General features: G+C 40.5%; 1 protein-coding gene across 2 annotated transcripts in view; it reads left to right on the top strand.

Moving 5' to 3' along the window:
* Nucleotides 1-25,106, top strand: part of LOC124789344 (juvenile hormone esterase-like) — a 114,306-nt gene that overhangs the window by 15,054 nt on the left and 74,146 nt on the right. For both annotated transcript variants that reach the window (XM_047256669.1, XM_047256668.1), the window contains exon 2: nt 8,190-8,333. In XM_047256669.1, the coding sequence (XP_047112625.1) occupies nt 8,190-8,333 (144 nt within the window). The remainder of the gene's footprint in view (nt 1-8,189; nt 8,334-25,106) is intronic.

Raw genomic sequence — 25,106 nt, forward strand, 5'->3', positions numbered from 1 at the left:
TTTCTGCTACTGGTCTGTTTTATTTGTTTTACATTTAACATACCATAACGCAACACATTACGAGCGTGTTCTGCCTATCCTCAGCCATTTATGCATAAAGATAAGTGTTACTTAAAAATAAATTGTCTTAAACTAGGTTTAACTGTTCGTTGCTGGAGAGACTATTGGGGTATTCGGTGATAGGGTGACAGAAGCAGTGGTAGGCCAGTGTTCAGTGATGTCTTCCGTCCGCGTGGAGCTATGTCTCGATTTTTATTAAGACTGATGTTACATGTGTGGGATGCAGATAGCTTTACATCATTGATTACGTTACGAAAACTTCGTGATACACTTTTATGTGTGACAGTTGTTCGCCTACCTTTCTGGCGTCCCAAAACTTCGTATTCCATCCTTGGTACACAGGCAGAGGTGTTGTGTAATGTTACAGTTTGTGCTGTTTATTTGGTCACTGTTTTTCGACTAACTCACTGCAGAATTTTTGCCATATACATGTCAACACTGTACACTTAATACAATATGGCGGCCTTGTAGCGTGGATGAGTATCAATTATCTCATTTTGCAGTTCAGTCACAATACTGAAAGTCTAGCAACGGTTTGTGTACATTGGCATATCTTACACCTGTCGCATGAAACTAACTTAAGACTACTGAAGAGTTATGAGTTTCTGAAATAGGTTACCTGACTAAGAATACTATTTCCATATGTTGTCTTATGAATGAAAATTTTAATTTCTCCCAAGATATCAATTTTTTTTTTTTTTTTTTACTTTTCCCGATTTTGTGAAAAATGTCGGGGTTGTCTTCCATATTCAGAGGATGGCCTGTTTTTTTTTTTAATTTGTGTTGTTAATGCTATTTTGTTACCTCTATACAGTTTGTACCAGTCTACATATTCTTCAAGACGAGTCCTGAATTTTCTGGATGAAAAGCCAAGCTTTGGGACGCCAAAATCGTAATTGAACAAGTGTCATATGAAAAAGTGTACAACACAATCTTTCAGCACAATAACTGGTGCAGAACTGCCTGCATCCCACACAGGCCGTGGTGTCAATCGTTATAAACGAGACACAGACCACACAAAGAGAAGACATCACTGGACATCAATTTCTGGTCGATCAATGCCCCTCCCCTCCTCAAACTCCAAATTCCCCAATAACCTCTCCAATAATGCACAGTAAACAAGACGATCTGTTTAAATATAGTTTAAGATAACTTATTTTCAAGTTAAAATTATCTGTGTACATAAACGCGTGAAGATAAGCAGAATGTGCTCGAAACGTATTGCGTTATGTTAAATTACACGTACAACGAATAAATCTGGTAAGATAAGATTAAAATAAATAATTATTCTGCACTCTCATGATTCCCAAACGTAGTCTGTGTGGTCACAATTAGTAATGTTACCACAACATTTAGCATGAACCTCAACTATAGACATCACTAACAGTTCAAAAACGTACTCTTTGAAAAAATATATCGTTGTCTAATAAAGAAACAAATCGGCTCTGCTACGAAGAGCATGGTTGCCTGATTAGTTATGTACGACTATCACCGCCACAGTAAAATACTTGTCTCTTTGCTTATCAGTTATTGATATTCTGTGAATTATCTGTCACAATGCTACGACCGTGTACTATGCGAGAACCTTTCTCCAACAGTTTCACTCTCAGTAGGGCATCAGAGTTTCCATAAGCACTATTCTTCACTATTGTGGTATGTCAAAGAAGCTGTCACCTCTACCAGATGAACTCAATGAAACGCTATAAAAAGGAACGTAGGTGGGACCTTAGAGTCCCATACATTTCAATAACAATTAGATCAGGGCAGGAAATCAGTTTAACAAGTAGGAAATAAATGTGAACGGTCATCCATCTCGACATTTGTGTAAAGTGCTTGGTGTAAACATGACACAGTTAAACAAGGATAATCCAAGCGGAATGATCATACGAAGGACGAGCACGATACTTTAAAATACAGTGCCACCTAATTTTCTGTCATACTCTGGAGAACCATAGCAGCTTAGGTTCGTCATTCCAATTATTTTCACAAGAAAGACTAGAAGCAACTACACTGTTTCAGTCTCAACAAAATCTTTTTTGCCCTTTAGACGAGGTCATTTTGAAAATAAATCCTTTCCATGGCGCCCTGAAGAAGGCAAATGAAAAGACTGTCGGAACTTCAGTTTCAATAATGTACGTAGTCTCCAAAAGACGCGTTCCAATGCACAAAAAGGATTTTGTTTAAATTGACATAGACTGTAGAAGTCTTGGCACGTATAAGATTGTCAACCTGCAGGTAGCGTTCATTTCCTGACATACAGCTAAACGGAGAATACTGAAATCATAGAGAAGATTTCCTATATCAATGTACATTCATGCTAGAGAATGTTCAGCTACGGAATTCCAGCTGTAATTTGTTTACTGTTCCTTTTTTTTATGAAATGTCGGTTTGTATCAACATCACATGCCAGCTGAAGGATATTCTTGCAAGTATTTTGTTAGGTAATAACTTAGTGTTATGTTTTTTTTAGTTACTGAACAAATCTTTGATCTCAGTTAGTTTCTATCATGTATAGGTTTGCCCCAATCCAATCACTAACCAAAAACATGTAACTCGAACGAAAAATAATTATTCAATTTGAACAAATGTTTTACTATAAATATGAAACACCTCTGTGTTCCATAGGGGCTATCTATCCATTGGCTTACATTTAGTTTCTCTCTCGTGCTTAAAGATTTTTCTCCGATGAATTTCCTGATGTACGTCTCGGTAAGAAACTGACTGAGTTTCCTGTGACCCTGATACCATCACTTTTATCTCTTTATGAAAGAGCTCATTATATCCTTTACCGACATTACTCAGATTATCAGGGAAGAAACCAAGTTGACAGTTAAAAAAGTAAAAGTTGAGGCTCATCAATCAGCGGAACTTCTTGAAAATTTACTGCATGATGGCTACAATAGAAATATAATGTGGTTTGTCTTTCTCTGCTGCTTAAGAACTTTGTAACAAATCCCATTTCACTCCAATTTTTATTTTTTGTTCCAAGTTGGAATAAATAATCATTTTTCTACTGCCAAATTTAACAGACATGCCTTCTTTCAAATTCTTTTATGACACATGAGGAAACATCTCGCAGATATACTTGAAACATTGTCCATCTTTTGTTAAAGCTTTCACGGACTGTTTCACTAGATTTCATTAGGCCCAACCTGATGTCAAGAGGTAGTAGGAGAATATTTTTGAATCCACAAATTTATTTCATAAAACCTTTTTCTCTCAAAGCCTCAAAGATAACGTGACCTATTATCCCGTTTACTTCATATTATTAATTGAAATAGTGGGGTAAACCCGGGATAAACGGCCATACGGGAGAGACGGTCAACGCCCTTAGTGCTTCCACGATCCGCTGTTCAGGCTGCCGGTCGGCTGGTAGTTAGTTACTAACGTGAGTGACTGTTGCTGCACCGGATGACTCTTTATTTCAAGTAAAAGTAAGTAATTTCCATTATTTTAGTTTTAAGTATACCATGAAATTATACAATATGCCATAACATTTCAACTGAATCATAACTTTAGTTTTAGGATTGTTTATGTCTAACTGTACACCGGTACGTAGATTTTGTTTGGGTTTACGTCAACCATGTTTGATGACGAGCTACGGCCATACCATCATCGGGATGGATGACCATCCCATAATAGAGTTATAAGTTAAATTTTGATGGCATCGTTATTTTTTTTACAGATGTCGCGCAAAGAAGAAGACTATAAATATGTTATTAATTAAGCAAACAACTCTGGTTATTCTGTGAGAAAAGCTTCCATGGAGTTTAATATTCCCAGGAAAACTCTTGAGAAAAAATTAAAGACGAGCTGTGTTTCCAAAATTGCAGTGGCTCCTAGTTCTTGTTTGGGTTCAGCTAAAGAGTTACAACTTGTCCACCACAGAACATAAAAGGCAGATCCAGGGTTTTCCATTAACGAGGCACTTTGTACGTAATCTACCTTATAATTTTGTTTTGCAGCTTGGCCTAAAATATAAATTTAGTAATGAAACGGAAAAGCAAGTTAAGATTGGCTACAACAGTTCTTATCTCGACTTCCAGACCTAAGAGTGCGAATATCTGAAAACATATCTTTGGCCAGAGTCCACGGAATAATTCGTGATGAAGTGAAGGAATATTTCAATTTGTTTTCAAACCTGATGGAAGAAAATGGTTTGCTCAGTTACCCGGAAACTATATTTAACATGGATGAGACACGCCTTCCGTTAAATAGACGTCCAGGTGCTGTTATAGCTGAAAAGGGGATAAAAACAGTTCCTGTGATTATTTCCTCAGTAGATACTATTACAGTAATTGAACGCTGAAATGTTGAAAGTATGTTTCTTCCTCCTTCTGTTGTCATAAAGGGAGTTAAAAAAAAGAGAAAGGAGTGGGAGGACAATGTACCAGCGGGAAGTAAAGCTGTCGTGTCAAAGAAATCTGCCTACGGTAATGCTCGGATCTTTTTTGAATGGCAAAGGGATCACTTTGTGCCCTGCTAACTTCTTGGCATAGTTACGCTGATTTTGGATGGCCATACATCACACTGTAGCTCGGTACAGATATTGAGATTTGATGAGAGGAACAGTATCGGAATGAGATTTTCACTCTGCAGCGGATTGTGCGCTGATATGAAATTTCCTGGCTGATTAAAACTGTGTGCCGGACCGAACTCGAACTCGGGACCTTGGGCTGGAAGGAAGTTTCATATCAGCGCACATTCCGCTGCAGAGTGAAAATCTCATTCTGGAAACATCTCCAGGCTGTGGCTAAGCCATGTCTCCGCAATATTCTTTCTTTCAGGAGTGCTAGTTCTGCAAGGTTCGCAGGACAGCTTCTGTTAAGTTTGGAAGGTAGGAGACGAGGTACTGGCATAAGTAAAGCTGTGAGGACGGGCGTGAGTCGTGCTTGGGTAGCTCAGTTGGTAGAGCGCTTGCCCACGAAAGGCCAAGGTCCCGAGTTCGAGTCTCGGTCCGGCACGCAGTTTTAATCTGCCAGAAAGTTTCAGGAACAGTATCATTTTAACTTGCGTCTCCAGCCATACTACCTATTAACTGCCACCGCTGGTCTGATCTGTGTTCAAATCTTTAAGGCTGTATGTTCACAGTGCTGTTGAAAAATTGCAAAGGAAGTAGCAAAATCGGAAGCTACGAAGATTTCACTTCGGCGAAATACTAAAAGACTGTTGGGAAAAGCTGCAACACCAGGGAACGCTATCTCTGGATTCAAAGCAACAGGATTCTACCGGTTTAATCCCGATGCAGTTTCAGATCACGCTTTTAGAAGTGATCCAGAGAGACTTACAGGAAATGAAAACATCACTGTATCTGGCCAAACACTCCACGAAGGCAGCTCGTCCTCTGCTAGAGCAGGTATCATCGAGTCATCTAGCCAGAAATCCAGTGAAAGAGCTGTGTTACACAAGCCGCAATCCACCACTAGCTACATCAAGTATACTTCAGCACACTATTGTGGCTAAAAATCCCCCGAAATAAGAGCAACGTCACATGTACCAAGACATTCTACAGGACGAGACAATCGGCCTGTTTGACCTTTGATTTCAAATGAAACTAACCAAGTCACTCCTACAAAAATTCCGAACAATATTTCACCTTTGTCAGCTAGACCAGAATCTCAAACAAACATGTAGGCCTAGAAAAATTAAAGCTACAACCCGGATTTCAAACGAAAATATTACGAAGTTAAAATTGAAACTTCGCGCAAAATGAAAGAAAAAACCCAGGCCTATTGAAAATAAAGACTATTCAAAAGGCTCGGATCAGGAACGTTAAAGGTACTTCAGACAGATGAAGAACACTACAAGGAAGAGTCAACTGACGAACTTCTTGAAGAATGAAACAACTGCGTTGGACGTGGGGAGGACTACTCAAAAACAGACAAAACCTGTTATGAGGTTCAGCACATCAGGTGTAAGCGTCGGTTACGTGAATCTTGCATATCATACGTTGATCAGTACCATCGATTTGGTAATGCAGTTTAAAAAAAATTCTAAGCCTGTAAAGTAAAGTCTATCGAGACGATTTCTCATTATTTCCTACATAAAACAAGTATGTTCCAATGAGTTAATAAAAACGTTACAGAATTCAAGAATTCTAAAATGCCTTTTTGAAATGAGGTTCTACTTAAGTTAAAATTTAAGTGCAGTTAATATCTTTACAAGATTTTTTTTACATCAAGCTTTTCAATAAAAGATGTTTAATGTGCTAAAAGTTTTTTTTATAATTTTATATTTGAGTTTAAAGTGTTTTGTCCGATGGCCATCAATCCCTTACATGTCTGGCCATCTAATGCTGATGCTCGGATAAAATAGCCAAGCACTATATATTTTTTAATAATTTTTAGCTAGCATGAAATTTGGTATATCTTTGTAAACGAAGTCGACTTTTGTTTTTTATGAGCCGAAAAGGCAGCTTATGGAAAGTTTCAGTTTTTTTGTGTGTATTGTGTTGTGAAACTTGCTTTTGAAAAAGTGAAAGATGTATCATTAAATCGTTAAAACGCTGTTTGTTAAATTCTGAATGTTATTTGTAAGTGGTGATGAATAATTGGGTTTTCTTCGTATTAGGATTAAGCGTAGTATTGGTTCAAATGGTTCAAATGGCTCTGAGCACTATTGGACTCAACTGCTGAGGTCATTAGTCCCCTAGAACTTAGAACTAGTTAAACCTAACTAACCTAAGGACATCACAAACATCCATGCCCGAGGCAGGATTCGAACCTGCGACCGTAGCGGTCTTGCGGTTCCAAATTGCAGCGCCTTTAACCGCACGGCCACTTCGGCCGGCTAGCATAGTATTGGGTTGGTGCATTTGTTCGTAGCGTTTTTCCACACACTTACGCATTACAGAGACTTCAGTCATAAGTAATATATCATCCTTCACTATTTAAAACAGTTTGCCAATGCTGGAATAACTTTTCGATCCAATGACTGCAGAAATTACGTGGTTTTGAGGTGAAGGGCCAAGAGCCATGTTCGTAGTTCATCTTCATCCAGAAAGGAAATTTCTTGAAGGCTGTTCGACAGAGAAAGAAAAAGATGAAAATTTGAATTCACAATATCAGGTGAATGAGGTGGGTGCGAAATAATTCCAGCGTATTGCCTCATGTCAGTCTGGCAGAAAGTGGGCGGGAGTTAACGTGAAGGACTATCACTTCAGGCAGTCTTTCTGGTCTCTGTTCTTCGATTTTGTCTGCAAAACATCTCTGTTATTGGAAACAAACGTCAGCAACGACGGTTACACCTCTGAGAAGCAATTAGTAGTACACCACACCGTTGCTGTTGCACCACATGCGCGAACATTATCTTTGTTTTGGATGTACGCAGGTCTTTGTACAGGGAGTTTCTTCTTCATTTGGGCTCAACCATTCCTTTCTTTCCCTTGTGTTAGCACAAAGATACAATTTCTCGTCACCAGTAACGCTACAGGATAGGAATGATGGATACTGTACACGTCCCAATTGGTGACGAGCAAGCAGTGATGCTCATATGGCCACCCACTGATCTTTGTGATTTTAGTTCAGAGCATGCGGTACACATACAGCCAAATTTTGAACCTTCTCCAATGCATGCAAGTGTCGCACGATGGTGAAATGAACACAGTTCACGACATTTGCCATTTCTAAAGTACACAGATATACATCATTTGAGTTAATGTGTTTAAACAAACGATCTTCACTAAACCCTGAAGGTCTTCCTTAACATGAAGAGTCAACAATGTGAAAACGATTCTTAAAACACGAAGTCCATTTTCCTGCCGCGCTCGTCCAGTGGCACTAACCCCATGCATGGCGTAAATGTTGCTGGCTGTCTCCACTGCTGTCAGCTCTTTATTGAACTCAAAAAGAAGAAATGTTCCGATTTCTCCACTTGGCACTCCATTTTCTAGTGTCCACAGTTCGACTCACTATCACAAAATGACAATATGTAAACTCAGTTAGCAACACTGAACTACAAATAAAAAGTGACAATCGATAAAAAAACCAGAACGACCAGAATACCAACATGCAAAACAAAAACGCTACGAACTAACGGACCAATACAAATTACAGTAATATGTTATGTTAATTAGGAACGTTTTTCATCAGTGACCTGGGTAATACGATGTTCTTCAATCTTTGTTGCAGAGTCCACAGCCTCCCGATACGTGGACACACATTCGCGATGCTACGACTCCTGGGCCAGTGTGCACGCAGTACGCATTGATAGTACCGGGACCGCCTCTCTCTGGCGCTGAGGACTGTCTATATCTTAACGTCTTCACCCCACAGGTAAGTTTCCCTTCGTTTTGTACTCTATCTCTTTGCAGGATACCGCAGTATTAAAGTTTATTAAAACTATAACGCGTAGAAAGAATGTCGCGGCAAATCAATCTTAGAGCGTTTATTAAACAGTGTACCAGCTAAGAGTGATTACGACTGCAGAGAGACTGCAGGTACAGCAGCGTTCCCCCTTCCGCGACCAAAAAATGGACAACGTCTCGTCAAGCATCTTCGGTGGATAGTTATCGTATAAGTTGGAACGACATAAACAAACGCCACTGTATAGCATGCTATATCAGCATGAGAGTTCGATGGGACACGGCAACCGATATCCTAAAAATAGACTTATTTTACTGTGAATTTCTAACTGCGTCAGCGATACGTGCATGGATCCAACTGATAAACGAGAATCGTAGCAGCTAAAGCAGGTGTTGGATCACAAAATACGATACAGCTCGGAATAAGTGACATCTTCCCCAGATGGTATTAATGGCCGGCAGAGTTTCCTTCACACCGCAAGTTTGTGTCTCGATCCATCTGCTGCCAGCTGGAATGGTGGCACGTATACCGTTGTCGAGGAACTGGAGAAGCACCTGAGTGTAGTTGGGCAGTAAATCCTTCCTCTGAGGAGTTGTTATACTCAACGTAGCCGCGCTGAGCGGCCGCGCGGTTGGAGGCACCATGTCATGAATTGCGCGGCCACTCCCGCCGGAGCTTCGAGTCATCCTCGGGCATGGATGTGTTTGTTGTCGTTAGCGTAAGTTAGTTTCAGTAGTGTTTAAATCTAGGGACCGATAACCTCAGCAGTTTGGTCCCTAAGGAATTCACACACATTTGGACATACTCAATGTAGTGATTCCAATTTTCACTTCAGTGTACCAAATAAACCAACACGAGGGTCAAATATGAAGGTCAGAGGTCTCCGCACCAGTTCCTTCCTAAAATCATAGAATAAAATCATAGAATAAAATCTTAGACTAGAGATTTTGTTTTCAACTGTGATACTCCATAGAGATCTTATTTTTGTCGAACCCCAGAGACATCCCAGGAGACCTCCTCCATGTTCTCGCAGTTTTATAGCAGAATAACTTCGTAAAATACTACCGTCTTTAAGCCGCATCTATCACACTGGGATTCTGTCCCTTGAGTTCCACCTCACAGTTTTCAAGAGTCCTAACATTAAAATACCTCATCCGACAGAAAACGCACAACAAACTGAAACTACTAACCGACTGAGCAAGGCTACTGCATCCCTCCACTGTCCACTTTTACTGTTCGCCTCACTTACGGATTGAATAACAAAGGGAATAGACTGAAACTTTGTCTCACACCCTTGCCAGTAACTGCTTGTCTTTGAAGTCCTACGATTCTTATAGCTACAGGCTGGTTTCTGTACAAGTTGTAGATAGCCTTTCTCATCTCTATATTCTGTCACTGCTACCTTCGGAATTGCAAGTGCATTCCAGTCAACACCTTCGGAAGCTTCCTCTAAATCTACAAATGCTTTAAACAGCATTTCTGCAATCAGTATTCTATAAGTATTGCCGCACATGTTCATACATTTCTTCTGAACCAAAAGATATCATCCCCGAGGCTGACTTCTACTTATTTCTTGATTCTTTTGCCAATAACTGGTATTAGTACCTTCCAGCCACGACATATTAAACTAATCGATCGTTAATATACGCAACTGTCATTGCCAGTCTTTTTTTAAATTGGAATTATTACATTCTTCTTGACGCTGGAGGGTATTTCGCTTATCTCAAATACCTTGTATTTGGTGTGGAATGGTTTTATCATAATATCTGCTCCCAAAAATCATAATAATTATGAGGGATATTGTCTACTACAGGTGTGTCGTCCCTTCTTCGGTCTTCCATTGCTCTCACATTATTCTCACAGCAACACATCTTCATTACACCTATCATCTCTCATCTTTACACAATATTGTCTTCAAGTAGGATTTTGTGTATAAGATTTATAAATATTCATCTACTCCTTCCACTTTTCAACTTCCCATTCTTTACGAAATAGCTATTTCGTATTAATTCTTGAACTCCAAGCCGTCGATTCTCAATAAATATGTCCTTGCTGGAAGGAAATATACGTAACATACTGATGCAGGCTCTGACACATGGAATTTTGGGGGTGGCTGTCAATCGTGCACTGATAGCCGAGCGCTTAAGGCGACCACTCGCGTAAAACAGAATACCCACGTTCGAGTGCCAGTCTGGCACATATTTTCACTGTCGTCTTTCCAATATATAGATGGTGGTAGTTCATATTTGCAAGTGTGAATACATTTCCTGTATTCCCATTCTTTTCTTAATACTAGATTGCTATCTGAGCTCCTGATATTCAGACACGGTCCATTCACATTGATGTGCCCACCACCTATAAACGACAACCTGCAGTAACCACTCACTGATAGTCAATAGCAGAATTAGTAGTGGAGATCATATAAAGCGTGTCAGGGGAACACAGGCAACAGTTCAGCCATTGTCATAACGTGAAAATGGAGCAATTCGTCTGATATACAAAGGTTTTGGTCATCGGATTTTCGGTCAAGGGAGGAACAGAGTCTGCGGAGATGTGACCAGGCAAATAGACCCGTAACTGTTGAGCAGCTGACTGCCAGGACGAACATAGTGGCTACGAACAACATGTCCTCAACGATCATTCAGGGAACATTGCTGCTTATCGGCCTCTGCAGTAGGCACCTGGTTCATTCATCGATGCTGACTGTTGCTCATCGGCAACGGAAGCTGGAATTTTCACTCCAATACCGTAACTGAGTGATGGCAGGTGAGCTTTTCATGTGAATCTCGTTTTATTCGTGTATGGCGTGTAACGTCTCGAAGCAAACACCTTTATGGTTCAAGTGGCTCTGAGCACTATGGGACTTAACATCTGTGGGCATCAGTCCCATAGAACTTAGAACTACTTAAACCTAACTAACCTAAGGACATCACACACATCCTTACCCGAGGCAGGATTCGAACCTGCGACCGTAGCGGTCACGCGGTACCAGACTGAAGCGCCTAGAACCGCATGGCCACACCGGCAAACACCTTTGTGGACGGGAACAGTTTGGTCAGTGTTTTCGTGGCAGATCCTGGGTGATCTCGTCATTCTGGAAGACACAATTAATCAAAACAGTAATGCATCTCCCCCAGGAGGCCACGTCCACTCCTACATGCAGGTTGTTCTTCCTTGGCACATTGGCATTTACCAGCAGGACAATGCAACGTGTGACACAGCTCACACTGTGTGCGCATGGTTTGATGAGTACCAGGATGAGTTTACCGTGATCACCGGATTGAAATCCTTTGGAGAATCTGTGGGACCACCTCGATCGGCTTGTTTATGCCATGGATCATCAACTGGGAAACCTAGCTCAGGCCTCTCAGAACTTCAATGATTCTCTTCGCTCAAGTCTCGCATCGGTCCTTGCATCAGAAGGTGGTTATTCAGGATTTTTACAGGTTGTCATATTAATGTGACTTGACAGTGTACATCTGCTTCTCTTTATTTCAAAGGTTTCTTTAACTGTCGTGTGTGTAATAACTATCTTTCCCATAGCGATGTGTACCTCCACAACTCTGCATTCTGCCTCTAGACATTTCTACTTTACCAATTTGCGCTTCCTGTCAGTCTCATATTTTAGACGCCTCTGTTTCCTCTTCTCTTTCTCATTCTTCTTCTAGAGCGTTTCAAGTGTTAGACCATTGCTTCTTTCGGTATCTATCGCTTTCTTTCTCTTGCCAGACTTCCCTGGTCTACCGGATTCTGATATCTTACCATGGTAAATTACCATGGTTCACGCCATTTTGTTCTGTTGTCTTAAATTTTGTTTGTTACTTTAAATATGTTAGGGTCCTTCCTAATGTTACTGTTTCTTAGTCTGTCTACTCTGGTACAGCCTTCGTCGCCGTAAAATATAATTTAAGCACCTTGGATATTAATTTCTTGTCATTTGTAAATGACCCACATATCACATCCGTAGAGTACCATGGGATCGCCCATTACTTTACAAAATTTCTGCTGCGTTTTTTATTGTGTGTTACTACTGATGTATGTGGATTATTTGCTCCATATGTATATTTTCTCTTTTTGACGATTAAATTGGTGTTTTCCAAGAATTTCTAATGAGAAATGACTTTTTGCCTCTTTGACCAACCACTGCTTCAGCATTCAATGTTCTGTTCATAACCAACAAATTTTGGTCAGAGTCCACAACTGCCCCTTCGGATGTTTTGCAGCTTAAAATCTGAATCTTAAACCTGTCCTACTATTATATAATCTATTTGGAATCTTATGATGTTTCCAAGTTTCTTCCATGAATACAACCTTATCCAAAAATCTTTAATCAATATTTATGCTCTGTGAAAAAATGTAACATAGGGCTTCCCCTTTCATTCCTTTTACCCACTTTAGCCTCCTAATTTTTTTTCTTCTGTATCTTTTCCTACTATCGATTTTCAGTTGCCCATTAGATGTACATTTTCAACTCCCTCAACAAATGACTATATTCTAGTATCTTACCATACGTTCCTTAAATCTCTTCACCATCTTTGTAATTGGATTAATTATAACAGTCATAGAAGCTCACTTGCATTGCTCAATTCTTGTTCTTTATTAGACCTAATGTTGTCTTAATCCCCACCTGGTGATCCGACAGGGGAACTGTTTGTCCTGTGGTATATTTTACACGAAAGTCCTACAACAAGCAGTATCTAAACTGAATCAGAAAGCAAATGGAATCCAAATTCTGGGAAAGAGATTAAATTACCTGAGATTTGCCGATGATGTTCTATTCGCAAGAAATTATGATAACTTAAAATATTAACGAACTTACGACAGCCTATTCTGAAATTGATCTCGAAAAGAACCAAGATTATATATAATTAATGAATAGCCGCCGGAGGGAAGCACGTGAAGGGCTCGAACACAGCTGAAAGGCTCATAGGATATTTCTATCCGGGTCAGCTTGTAAATTTGAAAGGCCTTTTAAACCCCTAGCAATACCATTGCATTTTTCATACTGTGCACTGAAAAAATTTCGATAACCTTTGCTGAATTATTTTGACATTGTTCTTAAAGAGGTACTGATTCGTAAGTAGTGTCAGCACCCTTTACAACATCAACGAGAGGAGAGGACGGATATTTTTTGACCACCAAAAAAATTTAAATTTGCAAATTTCACAAATTGTTACTTTCATTATACTTTTTGAAAAGGTATTGATGTGTAAATAAGGCTCTGAACTTGGAAATATTGAAGATGACATTCGTTTAGTAAAGTGACTGAAATTTTCCGGCTCAGGGGTGAGGGGGAGGAAGGAGGTGTGCATGGCAAAGACAATGACAAATCAACATATCTCTGTAAGGCCTGAATGAATTTCTGTCTAAAGTGGCACATATTTCACTTGCTATGTGGAAAAATTTACTGAAACAGTAAGGCATAGTAGCACCCTATTGGCTAAGAATTTTGAGTGATAAGACGTGGCATAAAACTATAACTCAGGTACTCCTGGACAAATTTCATCCATATTTGTTTTCTACAAGACTCATTATTTGCATAAAAATACTGTGGGAGTGCGGTACGCCTACTACCGCAAGATTCAGTGCTGACAACGAGAAGTGGCGACCTGTAGAAAAGTCCGAAAATAATCTGTTGCTAATTCTTTCCTGTAAATGGTTAACTTGGAATACTTTAAAAGTTTGAAGACCTGTCTGTCTCATATTAGCGTTCTTCAATGCCTTGATCACATCGTGAAAATGAGCACTGCTACGAGCCAATAATTTTGCAAGCGTGTTTCCTTACCAATGCCCATGCCATAGACACATTTAACAACAACGCAGATACGTTTAACGTTATCTCTACAGTTACATCACAGTCTAACACAACAGCCACGACACTCTGTCTCGGTTTTTGTAACCCAAAGCGATAACAGCGCCCCAAGGGACCAGCAAGTGATGCTGTTGAGTTTGGCGAGATCTTGTGAAGGCGAAAGGGAATCGTAATTGATTACATTAGTTTGTAAAATGGTTTCTACAAAAGAGAACGTCTGTAGCCCAATAAACTGCAGGTTTCCTAATTATACCGAGAGTATCGTCAAGATTAGCTTTTAAACTACAAACTTGTTTTAATGACAAATGTTTACTTTTAGGAGCGGAATATGGCTCGTGAATAACAGAAGAAAAGACCTCACGAAGAAAGAGTCTCTTTACTTATACATATCTCAAAAAACGTTTTGCAGAACTCCTGAAGATAGACGTTAACTGTGGATATTGTATCACACACACACAGTCCCTTTGACTAATCAGAGATGTCACTAAACCCATCCAACTATGTATGAGCAGCGCCTATTAGACGGGGTAGGGGGGGGGGGAGGAGTGTCCGACAGCAGATCGGTTCCAGTCATTACACTAGGAAGGAGGTACACGGCTCGTGTTGTCTTTAGTTAAACCGTGCCTAGCCGGTCAATACCGCGGTTCGATCTCGTCCGCAGCGTTACTTTGTGCCAGGAAGGGCTCTCAGCAAGGGAAGTGTCCAGGCGTCTCGGAGTGAACCAAAGCGATATTGTTCGGTCATGGAGGAGATACAGACAGACAGAAACTGTCGATGACATGCCTCGCTCAGGCCACCCAAGGGCTACAACTGCAGTGGATGACCGCTACCTACGGATTATGGCTGGGAGGAAGCCTGCCAGCAACGCCACCATGTTGAAAAATGCTTTTTGTGCAACCACAGGACGTCGTTTTACAACTCAAGCTGTGCGCAAGAAGCTGCATGATGTGCAAATTCACTCCCGTCGTCCATGGCGATGACCATCTTTGCAACCACGACACCATGCAGGGCGGTACAGGTGGGCCTAATAACATGCCGAATGGGCCGCTCAGGATTGGCATCACGTTCTCTTCACCGATGAGTGTCGCATATGCCTTCAACCAGATAATCGTCGGAGACGTGTTGGGAGGCAACCCGGTCAGGCTGAACGCCTCAGACACACTGTCCAGCGAGTGCAGAAAGGTTTTGGGGTGGTATTATGTGGGGCCGAAGTACGCCGCTGGTAGTCATTGAAGGCGCCATAATGGCTGTACGATACGTGAATGCTATCCTCCGACCAATAGTGCAACCATATTGCCAACATATTGGCGATCCATTCGTCTTCATGGAAAACAATTCGCGCCCCCATCGTGCACATCTTGTGAATAACTTCCTTCAGGATAACGACATCTCTCGACTAGAGTGACCAGCATGTTCTCCAGGTATGAACGCTATCGAACATGCCTGTATAGATTAAAAAGGGCTGTTTATCGACGACGTGACCCGGCAATCACTCTGAGGGATCTATGGCGAAACGCCGTTTAGGAGTGGGAAAATCTGGACCAACAGTGCCTTGATGAACTTGTGATAGTATGCCACGACGAATACAGGCATGCATCAATTCAAGACGACGTGCTACTGAGTATTAGAGGTACCGGTGTGTAGAGCAATCTGGACCACCACCTCTGAAGGTCACGCTGTACGGTGGTACAACATGCAGTGCGATGTTTTCATTAGCAAGAAAAAGGGTTGAAATGATGTTTAAGTTGATGTCTATTCGAATTTTCTGTATAGATTCCGGAACTCTCTGAACCGAGGTGATGCAACACTTCTTCTATGTGTGTATGGTAATTCGAAGTTTTGTTTCTCTTAATCTGGAAGCGAAATACTCTATTTCGTTGTCTAAATTCATTGAAATATTAGCTTTTAAACGGACTGTATTATAGTCAAATTTTCGTAATGTTTTCAACATAGCTATACCCTTGGCATCTGGAATTTGCTAGTCCCACACACAGGGTGGTAATTGTTGAACTATACTAAAAAATGGTTCAAATGGCTCTGAGCACTATGGGACTTAACATCTGTGGTCATCAGTCCCCTAGAACTTAGAACTACTTAAACCTAACTAACCTAAGGACATCACACACATCCATGTCCGAGGCAGGATTCGAACTGAGCGCCTAGAACCGCGAGATCACCGCGGCCGGCGAACTATACTAGAAAATCGTAAATTAGTTACAGACACTGGTGCATACACACTTTATTCAATATGCAAACGTCACTATAGATATTCTATTTATAGTATGACATGTTCGCTATGCCTGCTATCATTGACGATGATGTGGGGCAGACGAATAGCGAAATTCGGCATGACCCGTTGAAGTGTCGGGACATAGATCCTGTTGGTGACCTCCTGAATGCCAAACCACACAAGCTCATCTTAATTCCCATCATGCCCCGCGGTCAACCGTGCACTTTGAACTTTCTAACGGAAATCGTCCAGAACTTGTGACGCTTTTATTTCATGCAGTTTAATAATTGTCACCATGTAGAATAATATAAAGGACGTATTTATGACAACACTCGCCGATGATTAAAAATCTGAACAGAGCGCGAAATGTGGCGTCGATTCCTTTTGCGCTTTGTGGTACATGTCGCTCTGCTTCTTACGTGTGAATCTGTGTGTTTATATGCTTTTGGTATCAACGTTACAGGTAGCAACGCTATCCAACGTTACACGTATTTCTTTACGAGTACGTTGCAGCTTGCCACTGGATTCATTAGTTTTAGCCCTATTTGCGCTCACTTGAGAATCATCCATGTCTTATGATATTAAATAAAATCTTCGACACAAAATTTCAATAAATATTTCGCAAATCAGTTAGAGAAGGGATGAAAAACAAACATTATAAATATCCCGACTGAAACCTAGGTAAATTCTAAGTAAACGGTGTAGCTGATGCTGTTGGTTATTAAAATTAAAATTAACAAACATTATACTCACGATTAATGTGACTGCTTTCTCACCGCATGGAGCGCTAGTGTCGCTCCATCTGTAAACGGAACGACTACCGCAGCAAGGACTGTCGCAACTGTAATTGGCATAGAGACAAATAAAGGGAATTGTCAGGTGGTCACGAACTTGAAGCCAATGTGCGCCATGTTAACTGCCTCAGCTTCTGGTGAAAGCATTTTTATAAGAAAAAGGGAAAATGGCTCTGAGCACTATGGGACTTAACTTCTACAACTTAGAACTACTTAAACCTAACTAACCTAAGGACATCACACACAGCCATGCCCGAGGCAGGATTCGAACCTGCGACCGTAGCGGTCGCGCGGTTCCAGACTGTAGCGCCTAGAATCGCTCGGCCACCCTGGCCGGCAAGAAAAAGGGAGCTTGCGTCAGTTGCAGGTCGACTAACCATTCAGTTTGTAGTCCAAAGTGCAAAAGAACTACAATTCATTCGAAAGTGGACTCATTCAAGCGATATTTTCTTTTATATACACACTTTATAGGGTGCGCTATTTACTTTTATTGTAGTTGTTTCATTTCTGTCATTTGACTTCAGGTTTCCTATCATAGCTCTGTTGGTGAACACTGTGAGGAGAGATTGGAAACTGATGAAACATGTCAAAATTCTCAGCGGTTTCGGGGAGAGAACATAGACCGAACATCAGTTTCGCCAGTCTGTACTGTGTACATAACTGTATTGCGGAAGCAGATTTTTCACATAAAAAACTTATCTCCGCGATTATTTGAGACGTATTACAAAAAGAAGATACCAGTAACGAAAAGAAAAACAATCGTATTACTGAATCAAAACGTCTGAACATGCCGTCCGGATTCTGTGTTACTCACGAAACTACTGCAACACATTCTATTTAAATCAATGTTGCGAGTACGCGGCAAAAATTAAAACCGAAAAGCAATTGTAAACAGTACTCTGCTAATGTTTTGGGGCATCTAACATGGCGGCACCGGCTTCAAAGCTAATGTACGTCCAGGGTAAGTCTGTGTTGCCACCTCCGCGTATTACACCTGCATGGTACTTAACGTATTTTACAGGTTATAAGTCGCTACAGACTATAATACGTACCTCAAATTTTAAGCAATTTCTTTAAATAATCTTTTTACCGTTTTTAGTATTAGATTACAGAGCCAGACAAAAAATTCTTAGTCTATAAAACCGAAGTGGCCTTTAAATCCCTGAAAATGTTCAGCTGAACTTTTTTTTTTTCTTCTTCTTCTTCTTCTTCTTCCTCTTCGTCGTCATCGTTGTCCTCTTCGTGTATAAGACGGTCTTTGCTGCCATCGAGAGCGTTAGGTTTGCCCCAGTTCTTGGAAGATTTAACAGTAATGTCTTCTCTCACTCTATACCACGACTGTTTCATCCACTGACACACTTATTTAATTGTAGGTCGTTTTAAAGCTCCCTTCAACGTCAATTTATGATGGGTTTCATTCATCATCCACTTGTTCCATTCCTCTCTAATATACACTTTAAATGGTTTATTTATCGAGGCATCAAGTGGTTACAATTGTGAAATAAGTCCCCCTGTAATAACAGCAAGCTGTGTATTTCCCTGTCTCAATTTCTCTTTCACAGAATTTTTCAAATGACTAATAAACTGATCTAGCATAGGAGGAGATCTCTTCTTCAACAAGTACCTTTCCTTCACTCCCACACTTTGTTAGTCCATAATTTCATACTAGCCTTGTCCATCGAACTCTTGTCACGTACGTGAACAACACCAGGCGGTATTTCAGAAGGTTTTGGCATTGGTTTACACTTGAGAATTGTCACTGTATTAAGGTTAGTGCCGTCAGCACAACATGAAAGGACAGCAGTGTAGTGCATTTTTTCATGTCCACTTGTTTTTATAGTTAATTAGTACCTTTCATGGCAACACCTCTATTACTCATTACATCAAATGTCAAAGGAGTTCCGTCAACATTCACTATTTGGCTTAGCGCCGCACTGGGTTTTTCGATGTTGAATAGTAATTCAATAGAAAGATAATATTTTAATAAGGTGATGGAAAGATAATATTTTCTCTTCATACTCATTTTCTGAGATATTTTGGTTTTGGTTCGCATGTTAAGTCCATGACGCTTCATAAACCTAAAGCACCAACCAACTCCACTCTTAAAGTCTGTTAAGGTCCACAGTAGCGCTGGCTGACGAGCGTGTATTTGAAATCATTTTTGTATTACTTTCGGTGCCACATTGGCAGTGTCCTTGAATGCATTTCAATATGTCATTTTCTAATTTTGGCCATTTTGGATTCAGTCCTCTATTTGCACATTCAGTCTTCTTCTTATTTTCCAGTCCTTCTTTACTAGCGCGCCAGTCGCTAATGGCTTTTTCTGTTGGTGCAGGACCGAAATGCCGCTCAATTGCTCTGTTTACATGTTTTTCTACATTTTCCATTACTTTCAATTTACGGCCCACACCATATGAATACCTAATATTTTTTCCGTTACGAAACTAGCTACTAACAAAAACAATGAACTGTTACTGATAAGACAAGTCACTTTCAGTTCAGGTTCACTGGCAGCATAGTCTGAAGTGACGTGTCATAGGCAAGACAAGGTTCTGGGTCTGTAATTCCGGGGAAGAGGGAGACAGTGTTAGCAAGCTTGCGAAACCCCGCAACTCACGTTCGTTACATCGGTGCACTGCTGCTGCCAATTGAATCCAATGTTACCCCAGACAGAAATAGGTTTCCCGCGGCATCGAATATGTTATGGACATTTTTAAGACTGGCGGGATTTCTAAATCAAACACTGGGAATTTTTATATTAATTTCAAGTATAAGACGTACCTGAGTTTTGAAGGAAATTTTGAGAACATAAAAGTGCGTCTTATGGTCCGTAAAATACGGTAGACTGTGATTGCGTGGTTTAAAACAGCGGATAATCAGTTGTCAGCGACACTCCTTTTTTATCGAAATGACAGTCAGTTACTGGCAGAATAACTAGCTTCCTCGGAAACTGAGCTGCGCGGTTAATGACTTGGTTGTCGACGGAACGTTAAACTCTAATCTTAGTTGTCACATGGCCCTGAGCACTATGGGACTTAGCATCTCAGGTCATCAGTCCCCTAGAACTTAGAACTACTTAAACCTAACTAACCTAAGGACATCACACACATCCATACCCGAGGCAGGATTCGAACCTGCGACCGTAGCGGTCGCGCGGTTCCAGACTGAAGCGCCTAGAACTGCTCGGCCACAGCGGCTGGCAGTTGTCACATGGTATGCGTGTTGCTACCAATAATGAAAATACAGAAACTGATGAAGACAAATGTCTTCATAGACCAGTATATCTGGTTGATCTCGATAATTGTTCGGGGACCTGAACTGCGTCACAGTCGGGACATTAAAGTCGAATATGCGTTCCTCCGTATTATGCATCTCCTTATTGTCCCACGTAAGTGCAATGCGTTTAGAGTTCTAATGGTAGTCATTTGAATTTTGTACACTTTCTGAAATGTAAGGTAAGAAATTTTGTAAAGAACTTGCTTAGTGCCTACTGCTTCGTTTGCTTAGTCTAAACGGTGTGCACAGATTTTTTGTTTTTTATTTATTTATTTATTTATTGTTCCGTGGGACCAAATTAAGGAGAAGTCTCCATGGTCATAGAAAGAGTCAATACATGAAATTATAACACGATAATAGAAACAGATAAAATGAAATATAAAAAAAAACATATTCAGGTGACAAGTCGTAAATTTAAATAAAGAAAATCAACAATGTAACACTGGAATTTGCTTAATTTTTTAGCTCTTCCAGGAGCTCCTCGACAGAATAGAAGAAATGAGCCATGAGGAAACTCTTCAGTTTAGACTTAAAAGAGTTTGGGCTACTGCTAAGAGTATTGAGTTCTTGTGGTAGCTTATTGAAAATGGATGCAGCAGAATACTGCACTCATTTCTGCACAAGAGTCAAGGAAGTGCATTCCACATGCAGATTGGATTTCTGCCTAGTATTAACTGAGTGAAAGCTGCTAACTCTTGGGAATAGGCTAATATTGCTAACAACAAACGACATTAAAGAAAATATATACTGTGAGGGCAATGTCAGAATTCCCAGACTATTGAATAGGGGCGACAAGAGGTTCTCGAACTTACACCACATATAGCTCGAACAGCCCGTTTCTGAGCCAAAAATACCCTTTTTGAATCAGAAGAATTACCCCAAAAAATAATACCATACGACATAAGCGTATGAAAATATGCGAAGTAGACTACTTTTCGCGTTGAAGTGTCACTTATTTCAGATACTGTTCTAATGGTAAATAAAGCAGCATTTAGTTTCTGAACAAGATCCTGAACATGGGCTTCCCACAACAGCTTACTATCCATCCCAACGCCTAGGAACTTGAACTGTTCCGTCTCGCTTATAATATGCCCATTCTATCTGATCAAAATATCGGTTCTTGTTGAATTGTGAGTTAGAAACTGTAAAAACTGAGTCTTACTGTGATTTAGCGTCAAATTATTTTCCACAAGCCACAAACGTATTTCATGAACTACGTCATTTGATACTGTTTCAATATTACACACAAGATCCCTCACTATCAAGCAGGTGTCATCAGCAAACAGAAATATTTTTGAATCACCTGTAATACTAGAAGGCATATCATTTATATAAATAAGAAACAGCAGTGGCCCCAGCACCGACCCTTGGGGAACACCCCACTTAACAGTGCCCCATTGGGACTGAACATCACTACCACTCTCAATATTGCGGAGAATTACCTTCTGCTTTCTGTTCTTAAAGTAAGAGGCGAACCAATTGTAAGCTACTCCCCTTACTCCATAATGGCGCAACTTCTGCAGTAATATTTTGTGGTCAACACAGTCACAAGCCTTCGTTAAATCAAAGAAAACACCTAGCGTTCGCAGCCTTTTATTTAATCCCTCCAAAACCTCACAGAGAAAAGAGAATATAGCATTTTCAGTTGTTAAACCATTTCTGAAACCAAACTGAACATTTGACAGCAAATTATGTGATTTAAATGCTCCAGTAACCTTGTATATACAACCTTCTCGATAACTTTAGCAAACACCGATGGCATAGAAATAGGTCTATAATTGTCAACGTTATCCCTGTCTCCCTGTTTATAAAGTGGCTTCACTACCGAGTACTTTAATCGGTCAGGAAACCGACTACTCCTAAAGGAAAAGTTACAGATATGGCTAAGTACTGGGATAACATACATAGAACAATACTTCAGTATTCTGCTAGATACCCCGTCATATCCGTGAGAGTTCTTGGTCTTGAGTGATTTAATTATTAACTCAATCTCCCTCTTGTCAGTATCATGGAGGAGCATTTCAGGTAACAGTCTCGGAACACTTTTTTCTAAGAGCGCCATATGATTCCCTGTTGGAACTAGGTTTCTATTTAGTTCACCTGCTATATTCAGAAAGTGATTATTAAATACTGTACATATATGCGACTTATCAGTAACACTGACATTCTCACTATGCACTGATTCTATATCCTCGACCTGTCTCTGCAGACCAGCCACTTCCTTTACGACTGACCATATGGTTTTAATTTTATCCTGGGACTTACCTATTCTATCTGCATACCACATACTTTTTGCCTTCCTAATAACATTTTTAAGCACCTTACAATACTGTTTGTAATGGGCTGCTGCATTTAGATTTTGACTGTTTCTAACGTTTTGACATAATTGCCACTTTGTTCTACAAGATATTCTTATCCCTCTAGTCGGCCACCCAGTCTGCCTGTTTGTGCTAGTACCCTGTTTTGAACGTTCTAACGGAAAGCAACATTCAAAGAGCACGAGAAAAGTCTTGAGAAAAGCATTATATTTATCGTCTACTGTATCAGCGCTATAAACATCTTGCCACTCTTGTTCCTTGATAAGGTTTACAAAGGTCTCTACAGCAACTGGATCAGCTTTCCTAAACAGCTGATGACTATATTTAACACGTGTTGCAGCACAAAAATCTTTTAGAGTTAAAATTTGTGCGTCATGATCTGAAAGGCCATTCACCTTTTTGCTAACAGAATGTCCTTCTAGTAATGAGGAATGAACAAAAATGTTGTCTGTGGTTGTTCTACTGTTCCCTTGCACTCTCGTTGGAAACAATACGGTTTGCAAAAGATTATATGAATTAAGGAGGTCTACCAGCATCCTCTTCCTTGCACAATCACTTATACAATTAATATTGAAGTCACCACATATAACTAACTTTTAGTATTTCCTATAAAGTGAACCAAGAACCTCCTCTAGCTTTAGCAAAAATGTTGTGAAATCGGAGGCTGGGGATCTATAAATAACAACAGTTAGAAGTTTAGCTCCGTTAAATTTAACCACACCTGCACAACATTCAAACACCTTTTCAGTGCAGTACTTTGAAACATCAATTAACTCAAATTGGATGCCGTTTTTCACATACATGGCTACTCCCCCACACCGCAAAGAGCTCCTCGAAAAGCTGCCAGCCAACCCGTATCCTGGTAAAGGAAGCCTCTGAATTATCTCCTTATTTAAGAAGTGTTCAGATATACCAATAATTTCAGAGTCAACATCTATAAGCAGTTCACTAACTTTATCTCTAATACCTTGTATATTTTGATGAAATATACTAATTCCCTCATTACTCGGATACCTAAGCTTTGTCAAAAGTGGTTCCTTTGTTAGAGAGACTTCCCTTAAAGAATACCTATCAGCTGACTTCAATCTAAAAAAGGTGCAGATCTAACACCCACTACTGTAGGAATTTTCCCATGAGTGATCCCACCAATCCTACCTATGCTGTCACCTATAAGCTTTGCCAACCTCCCCTTCCCATACCTGTTGAGGTGCCGGCCATTTCTAGTGAAACCCGTCCTGCTGATGGACTCCACCGACACCACTGAAATGTGACCCATGCTTTCTGTCATCAGCGCACCCCCAAGGTCATGTTATTACGCCTGACGGCTATATTAAGATGAGGCAGATCGTGGCGCTGAAACAGTTCCACGAAATGCACATTCGTGTTGCCAGTCTGAGTGGCTATCTTTTCCAGGTCACCATCTACGTCATACTCCCCATCCCTATCAATACTATTACCAGCCCAACCCACAATCACTACCTGATCCTCTTTAGTAAAATCCCTACATAACCCCCCTATGTTAACAGTCACCTGAGCCAATCCTGCATTAGGCTTCACAATGCTGGTGACCTGGTACTCACTCCCCAGCAGTTCCTGCAACTGCTGGCCTACACCTCTGCCATGAGAACTACCTAACAGCAGAACCTTCTTCTTCCTCTTCGACTTTGCAACTGTTCTAGTCACCGTAACTACTGAGGTCTGCTGCATACTTCCTACATCTACAGCTACTAGAGATTCCTCTCCACTAGACTCTGACAGTTGGTCATATCTATTGTAAACACCAATAGTAAAACTATCTGAAAATCTTCTTCTCCTAGCAGATCTCTTGCCAACAGCCAGCTCCCATTCCCCAACCCCCTTCTCTCTCCTCATCCTATCTAGCTCCTCCTGTGCGTTTTTCAACTGCACCTGAAGGGCACAGATCTTTCGCTCCTGCTCCTCTATCAACTTACTCTTGCTACATAACCTGCAGTTCCAGGAGAGGATCTCACCAGAATGCCCACTGGCTTCCCCACTGCAATCCCCCCCCCCCCTCCCAGTGAAAATACTTCGAACAAGTCTCACACCGCAATCCACTACTCACGAACCTACGGCAAAGCCCACACTTCTCACTCATGGTAAAATTTTACTGTTTCTAAGTTCCGCTACTACAATAAGAAGATGTTAAAAACCTGACTACAACAAACACAAACTTACTCTACAAGGGAAGTAACTACTATTATTAACCGTATTAATAAACAACAAATGTGAATAAAACAAAAGACTAATACAGAAAGAGAATCATACGTCTAATGGCACAGTAACGAAGCTGAA

This window comes from Schistocerca piceifrons, chromosome 3 (assembly GCF_021461385.2).
Source record: "Schistocerca piceifrons isolate TAMUIC-IGC-003096 chromosome 3, iqSchPice1.1, whole genome shotgun sequence".
NCBI classification, from domain to species: Eukaryota; Metazoa; Arthropoda; class Insecta; order Orthoptera; family Acrididae; genus Schistocerca; species Schistocerca piceifrons.